The sequence below is a fragment of the Juglans regia genome, chromosome 4 (assembly GCF_001411555.2).
Source record: "Juglans regia cultivar Chandler chromosome 4, Walnut 2.0, whole genome shotgun sequence".
NCBI classification, from domain to species: domain Eukaryota; kingdom Viridiplantae; phylum Streptophyta; class Magnoliopsida; order Fagales; family Juglandaceae; genus Juglans; species Juglans regia.
The window spans coordinates 2479647-2487582 of record NC_049904.1 but is presented as its reverse complement, the minus strand read 5'-3'; the positions used below and the strand labels follow the sequence as shown (position 1 = coordinate 2487582).

Below are 7936 nucleotides of genomic sequence, written 5' to 3'. Positions count from 1 at the left end.
ATTTTATAAGCCACCAAACAAAGGCTTATGGGTTGAAACTTGTCAAAACTTTTTGGGTCCGGCACTTTTGGAATCAATACAATGTAAGAAGATCAATAAAACCTCGGCAAAGAAGTCCCATTAAAAAATCTCTCACCACTTCCACCACATCATCTTTCACTATCTCCCAACAAGACATATAAAAACCAAAACCAAAACCGTCGAGACCCCGCGAACTCTATTTCAGAATAGAAAACACTGTTGTCTAAACCTCCTCAACCAAAGGGACCTCACAAAGTAGGAAATTTTCTGCTTAGAAAAGGCAATATTCACCATTGCATGATCTAGGCATGCCCAACTTCTTGACGATCCCGCCTATCCATTACACCAAGACATGCTTTGGCCCTGGGGTCTCATCTTGAAAAGTCCACAATTATCCGAAAAAACATTAAAATCTGACATTGCCAACAACGATCGTGGGTTTCCCCCAATGCGCTCGGAGTTTGAACGAATTGAGTTAAAATCCCCTACCACCAACCAAGGAAACTCATCAACATGAACATTTTCAATCTCCTCCCACAAGCCTCGGCACTCTAACTGAATGCATTTTGCATATACGAAGGTCACCAAAATGCAAAAAGAATCCAAATCAGCCAACCCATAAGCGCTTGATTAGACATATGCACTACCCTAAAGTCATAAACATCCTTCCAAAAAATCCAGACCTCCCCACCCGAAGACTCATTACAACAATACTTGGAGAAACCCAAATAAGAAGCCAATCGAGGCATTTTCCTAGCATCTTGAAAAGGTTACAGGATGCCCACAATACCCACATAGTATTTCCTGAGTAAACTGCTTCCTAGAACTTCCCAAGCCCTTCAAGTTCCACACTAAAATCATATCAATCATAAAATAAGTTTAGAGGTGCAGGTTGCAACCCGTTGTGATTGTCGAACACTTTGCAAACACTGATCTTTACGATTGAATTTAGAACTATGAAGATCTGGATCAGAGTCATAGGCTTTTTCTTTCATTAATGCTCCCACAGTATCATCCTCTTCCCCATCTGACATAGACTCTCTAAAATCCGCAAGTTGTAAACCCCTTTCAAAAATTCCACCCCGACTCTTCATTTCCAAAACCTCTGAAACCACATCACACGACCATTATCAACCACCCCCTCCGTAGAAAATCCTAGCGGGAGCAATTCTGATTCAAGCATATTCGAAACAAGAATTCCATCTATCTGTTTCAGAGCACCACATTGACCGACTCTCAGATTAACTTCACATTCGATCTCCTCGCAAACCTCCTCATCCTCCAGATCATTTACAGTCAATATTGTTTTATTAAGCAAGGCCTCTGCATTCTTACACCCTTCGTCCACAACATCAACAATGATGAAGTACCACCCTGCTCCTGCATAGTAATCATCTCACCCTTGTCATTTTCAAACACCGCACGTTCCCCTTCCTTCAATGTGTCTTCTACATTCTTATTTTTCTCCTGCCATATTCGCTTTGACAGAGGTTTCAAAATCTGCTTCCCCTCTAATTTCCTCATACCAGTCCTGCAAACCATCAAAGTATGACCCTGTCGATGACACTTAGAACAAAAGAAACCATGTTTCTCATACTTAACCTTTTGCCAAATCTTCTATAATAGGAAACCCCTGCACTGGTTCCTCCGATAGATCCACCTCTACACACATCCATGCCCCAGATGCCCTGGTTTTATGAAAAGTGGCATTATTAGTCCCCAAATAACGGCCAAATCGAGAAGCCAATATTTGTAAACAATTTGTACGATACAAATGAAGTGGCAGCCCTGGAAGAAAAATCCAATGAGGTGCAAGAGGAGACTCCCTCAAACAAATCAAATCCTTTGTCCATCTGAATAACAGAAAGGTAGTTCCACACATTGTACGTCATTCACGAGCCCAGGCATGCAAGAAATCACATTCACATCTCATCTTAACAAGGACATGTAGATCATCCATAAAGCTAACAATAGGAACCTCATTCAATCCCCATGATTTCACAACATTGGAGCATTTACCATCAATGGACGGCCGCGAACGTGAGAATTTCATAACCAATGCATATTTGAAATCGTCTGCAACCTTAGACATTTCAACCTCAAAGAAAACAAACCCCAATTCACCGTCAACCTCCACCGGATATCTCATCAGAAGTCTAAAAGCAGATTGCCCTGTTGAATTAGTTATGACTTGTACAAACGTTTGAACGCCCTGAATCGCCACTGCAGCCCCCGCCGAGGGAGAGGGAGGGGCGGCCTCCATGGCCTCGCCCTAGCAAACCTACGAAAGTTAACCAAAATTGACAATTTCGTAAATCACGGACTCACCAAAAAAGGCTTCAAAACAGAATTTGAAAAAACGCCAAAACCAGAGTTATAAGGTACTAAATATAATAAGGGACTTGAACTTTGTAAATGATAATTAAGTAGTCTTGAAGCACGGTCACACGTCATTTTAAGAGAAATAATACTTGCAGTCGTAGAATGCGTAATCGCCGTATAATCTTTTCGAAAAAAGTGAGTAAATACAGAACTAAAAAAAAATTATTCTTTGATGATGGACCATATTTTTTTTCAAAGCAATTATACGACATTTGCACACGTTATAACTGTATGTAGCGTTACTTTTATTTTAATCTTATTATAGAATATTATGTTATTAAAAATTATCTTTTATCTAAATAAATCTTATATTATAATATTTTAAAATATATGAAAATATCACATCTTTCATATTTTAAGAATTATTAAACTCTTTAAAATATCAAAATTCAAGGAGAGAAATTCTTTTATAAGACTGAGTTGCAGCCCAATGCAGAGAGAAGCCCACAATCTATGGCAGAGCAGCAAGCAAAGCCCAATTGACCGACCGCCGAATTCGCTAAAAATAAATCCGTTATCGGATAAAAATATCCCACTCTTGGCTACTCTTGCCTCTCGAGAGTTTTTTACAGAGAACTTGAGGATGGCTTTGAGCTTTTCCTGCAGTTTTACAAGCTTCCCTCGAGATCAGGGTCTCTTCTCCTTCTCCTTCTTCGTGTCCATTGTTTCATTCATTCTGTGTCTAACATCTCTTTGTTTTGAATTTTAGTGAGAGCGAGTCCTAAGAGCAACAAATGCCTTGATAATGTACGAAACCTTGTCAAAACGGTTGCGATTCCTTCTGTTACGTCCTCTCCGCTTGAATCTCTCCGAAAGGGAAACTGGGTCAAGCTCATATGTGGTGCAAGTTTCGAGGTACTTATCTACACAACCCCCAAACCCCGTGTGTGTGTGAGCGCGCGCTTCAAATTGGTGATTTTTTTAGCATTTGTAGGCAAATAAAAACAATGAATGTAACCAAGTTTGCCCTCTCTATAGGATGTTGTTGATATCAGGAATCTATCCCTGGTTTACACTCTTGCTGGAGGTGAAATCTCTGCAAAACTAGAATCTTGCTTTGAGCATGCCCTCCAACTATTTGTCTGCTTGCACTTGCGTATCAAACAGTAAATTTGAATTTTGCAGTTGACTGCATTGACTGTGCTGCTGATGGGGCGGTGGTGAGTGCGGTGAATGATGGAATTGAGGCGGCTAAAGAAATCGCGGCCCTTAGAAGGCCTTGGGTAATGGTCAGTGTCAATGACGACGAAGATCTTCACTTCCGAAAGGCTGGTATACATTCCTCCTTGCTTTGGTCTGATTGGCACTTAGTTTTATGAGCATTCCCCAATATAGTAGCCCATACGATATAATTTGATTAGTATATAGAGTGCTATCTGTCGTTAATTGTTATTGGATAAGATTTGCATTTGTTTTTACAAGGTATTCTCAATCATCGTCATCATCAATTTAAACAATCAGAAGTGGCTTGATACGTATTTATGACTATTGGATTAGCAGATTTGTTGAGAATGAGTTAATTCTAGTCAGCTGAATCACAATGAAGAAAATTCTCTTGATTTTGTTTTCCTTAACAAGCAAAACATCGGGGCTAATGAACCTTTGAATATGTACAGATAAGAGGGACCTCATATAGTTTAGTTTGTGAATACAGTTTGGATGAAGGCAACCCTAATCCATGAGGTTCAGCCCAGGTGTTAAAGGGTGGGATAAATTAGGGTGGCTCTTGGTCGGTGGGTTTAAATCTTACCAATATGTAGAAAGGCCGATTCTATGATTTCTTTTGCAACATTGTTGAAGCTGACCCCTGGCCATCCTAACAGAGTTTGATGCAGAGGACTGTCCGCTTGACTGTTCTAGGCCTTGTGAGGTCGTTTGTCCAGCTAGTGCAATAGCACTCAAAGAAGGAAACTCATTGGCAGAAGTTTCCCTTGGTACCAGTACATCTGGAGTTTTAAAGGTATGCTTACTCAATTTCTTTCATTAGTTTGTAACCACATCCTATTGTTCATCATGGATCCTATTTGGCATTTCTAATCATCAAAAATGTTCAGGGTGGAGTTATAACTGAACGCTGTTATGGCTGCGGCCGTTGCTTTCCAGTTTGCCCCTATGATAAAATAAGTGGGTGTTATATTACCTTGTTATAGTTATTTTCCTCTATGATATATTTTCTCTTTCAATCTTATTCTTTTTGAAGCCTCAGTGAAGCCCCCAAGCCTAATTCCATTTCAAATCTTAAATGCATATATGCTCCATCTTCTATGGTATTTAAATTCAGATCTCCATATCTCTTTTCACATTCAGTCTAATACATGTGTGTAGGGGCGGTCGCATATAAAAGAGATACTACTGCAACTGCGGAGCTTATTACAAGAAATGATGTCGATGCTTTGGAGATACATACAAGTGGAAGGTACTGTTTCATGATTATACTAAAGAAATTATTGTACAAAAAAGAAATAAAATCTGATTTCGTTAGTCAATAATGGGTATGGACCCTACCCTTTTTGTTTCTTAATACTTTTGGCCCCAATCTGTATCCTCTTTACTGGCTCAGCAAAATAATGGAATATTACCCTCTCAACTGTAGCCACTACAGAAACTAAAACTATACACGTAATGTATTTGCCTCATCTCATATGCTTTGGGAAATAAATATTCTGCCTTGTGCAGCACAAGAACTTTTTACCCCTCCATGTCTTGTGCAGTATCCAAATGTGGCTATTTCTAATTGAATTTTATTCAAAATCTAGGCATTGACACCATCCTTGAACTAAATCCTGTTTCCCCGCAGGCAGACTTCTCTCTTTAAGGAACTTTGGGATGGCTTGGGAGATTCAATTTCATATCTGAGACTAGTAGCAGTAAGCAAGAGACCTGTCCTCTGTTGTGTTCAGTTATATAAATGTTAGATACTGAGCTCTAAAGGAGTTTGGGTTGAGTATTGTGAGGATTGTGATACAATACTTTCTGGTTCTAGGTTAGCTTACCTAATACTGGGGATTCGACTATATCATCAATGAACACAATGTACTCTATTATGCAACCGAAGCTTCGTTGCTTCAATTTATGGCAGGTGCGCTCTCTTGTTACCCAAAACCCATTTGAAATGCTTGAATAAATTTTGACTGATATTTAAAAGAAAAAAAAAAAAAACTAATCCAAAATTTAGCAGTGCAGCTAGGTTTTTAGAACTTCCTATTTTGGTACTCATGGGAATAAGGAAGGACATTTTCTTCCTTGCTTGGATAGATGTTTTTTTCTTCCTCAAAAAAATCTATTCACTGTACTTATGTTTCTTTCCTCTGCTGTTTGAACCTCCTATTAATTGGAGTTTTACTTAAAATGGGAAAAAACCCAATTTATAGTTTCTCTTTTAATCAGTCCATCTAAATATCTAATATAGTTCGTGAACTGAAGCTGGATGGTCGCCCCATGAGTGGCGATATTGGACGAGGTGCAACCAGGGAATCAATTGCTTTTGCGGTCCAAGTGGCTGCTGTGAAAGATAAGCCTCCTGGTTTGTAAAAGAAATGCCTCTGTTGCTAGAGAATGTGTAAAGTTTGTATTTTACCATCAGTATGACGATACCTCTTTACTCTTTTCAAATGCTAGGTTTTCTTCAATTGGCGGGTGGCACCAATATTCACACAGTTGATGGGTTGAAGAAAATGGGACTTTTTCAAACGACATCGATTACTAGTAATCTTATCATTCTATGCCATATATACTTATGTCTGGTTGGAGATATGTTACTTGTTTCTCTTTCTTTATTATAACGATTTCATTCTAATCCTAGATAATTCAAATGATGAAAGAATGACGGCCACTTCGCCTAGCTCACTGCATGCCTTAGTTGGTGGCATAGCTTATGGTGGATATGCAAGGAAGGTTGGACAATATATACACAGAAATGTATCATCTCTTTATTTCAATCCATTTTCTAAGTTTTCTCATAAGCTTCTTCTCAATCATTGTTTCATATCATCATTCAGATCGTTGGGAGGGTCTTGAGATCCTTGCAATCACAGAATGGTGTTGCTCGTATTGAGGATTATCCGGATCAACTCTTGGAGGCACTTAGAGAAGCCCTTGCTTTAGTTGGAACTTCCAAATGTCACGATCCACTTTTAACAATGTCGTAGTACCACTAATTTTTCATGTTATTCTTAACCACAGATGCCCTGGTCCTTCTCTGTTGCTGTGTTTGGTTATCTGCTAACTCATGAGGCTGAGAAAGGTACCATTTTGAATTGTTTCAAACACAGTTCTAATATAGTAGCCCACTGGGGGGCCCTGGGGCAAGGGATTTATGTAGGGGTGTAACCGGTCTGGTTCGGTCCGGTTTTGGATAAAATCTAGGACCAAACCGGTATGTACCGGTTTTGTATTTTTCAAAACCGATTACGCACCGGTTACCCTCCTAAACCGGTACTTCCGGTTTTACCGGTTTCTGGTCTGGTCCGGTTTTTCGATTTTTTTTAAATGTAAGTTTCACAATTTATCATTAAAAATTTGTTTATAAAAAAAAAAAAATTGATTTTAAAAAAATTGTTTTATACTTTTATTAATATATTAAACTATATAATAGTATTAATTATTAGACTATTGGTATAGTTATAAGTTATATATTAGTATTAGTTATAAACTTTTAGTGATTTAGTATTAACATTTTATGTAATAATTTATAAATTATAATAAGAAATTATTTCATATATGAATATATATATTATATATAAAATTTCACATAAAAATTTATAATTATACATTATATAAAACTTATATATATTAATATTTAATATATATATATATAATATTTTCTATAAAAATTTTATATAAAAATTTTATTTTTTATTTTTTTTAATCAACCGGACTGGAATCGGCCGGTTTTTATATTTTAAAAATCGGTTCCGGACCGGACTGGTTCAAAACCGGTAAAATCGGTCCGGTTCGGTCCGGTCCGGACCAGTTTTCCGGTTTGAGTTTACACCTCTAGATTTATGATTTGAGTTCAAGAATATACAGAATAAAAGGCAAAAATTTTCAACCTTGAGTGTTATTTTTCCCAAATGTGAAGTATGAAAAGGGACTCTTATAATATGATATGTTGGGACTGATGGATACACGCCAAAAAATTTTGAATTAGGGGATGAAAAAGGTCTACTATGGCAAGCAGTAGACCAAACTTGTCCCAGAATATCTAATGCAATAGTATTTTGTCTCTAGTCTAATTGATGCCATTCAAATTATAGGCGCAGTCTTGAGTTGAAAATGAGAATCTCACCCCATCAGCAACTTGGGTGGACAATCCTGTTAAGCGTACTTAATAAACCGGGTGACATCAGTGATAGATTGAAGCAGGGCAGCCATATACCGGCGTCAGCATTCACAATGGTCAAATAATGATATAATTTTGATTAAGGCAGAAACTCGACCTGTATGAGGTAGAGGCTGCTTTCGGATGTCAAGATGATTTCGAATTGATCTGTAAACAGTAATAATTTAGGCTGCTTTCGGATGTTGAGATGAT

The 7936-nt window shown here is 37.9% G+C and overlaps 1 protein-coding gene across 1 annotated transcript; it reads left to right on the top strand.

The window, feature by feature from the left end:
• Positions 1 to 2833: 2833 nt before the first annotated feature.
• LOC108987833 lies at positions 2834 to 6669 on the top strand. The gene is made up of 13 exons (XM_018960857.2): positions 2834 to 3035; positions 3113 to 3258; positions 3382 to 3430; positions 3529 to 3675; positions 4227 to 4363; positions 4458 to 4527; positions 4729 to 4819; positions 5201 to 5270; positions 5387 to 5482; positions 5827 to 5926; positions 6022 to 6108; positions 6206 to 6297; positions 6402 to 6669. Exons 1-13 carry the CDS (start codon positions 2834 to 2836, stop codon positions 6549 to 6551), a joined length of 1437 nt encoding a protein of 478 aa, XP_018816402.2. The 3' UTR covers positions 6552 to 6669.
• The last annotated feature ends 1267 nt before the right edge of the window (positions 6670 to 7936 follow it).

Bases quoted from the DNA above. Each gene is read 5' to 3' on its own strand.
- LOC108987833 (XM_018960857.2), top strand. From the start codon at position 2,834: ATGCAGAGAGAAGCCCACAATCTATGGCAGAGCAGCAAGCAAAGCCCA. The intron at 3,259-3,381 runs GTACTTATCTAC...CCCTCTCTATAG, and splicing joins TATGTGGTGCAAGTTTCGAG to GATGTTGTTGATATCAGGAA. The intron at 3,431-3,528 runs GTGAAATCTCTG...TGAATTTTGCAG, and splicing joins GGTTTACACTCTTGCTGGAG to TTGACTGCATTGACTGTGCT.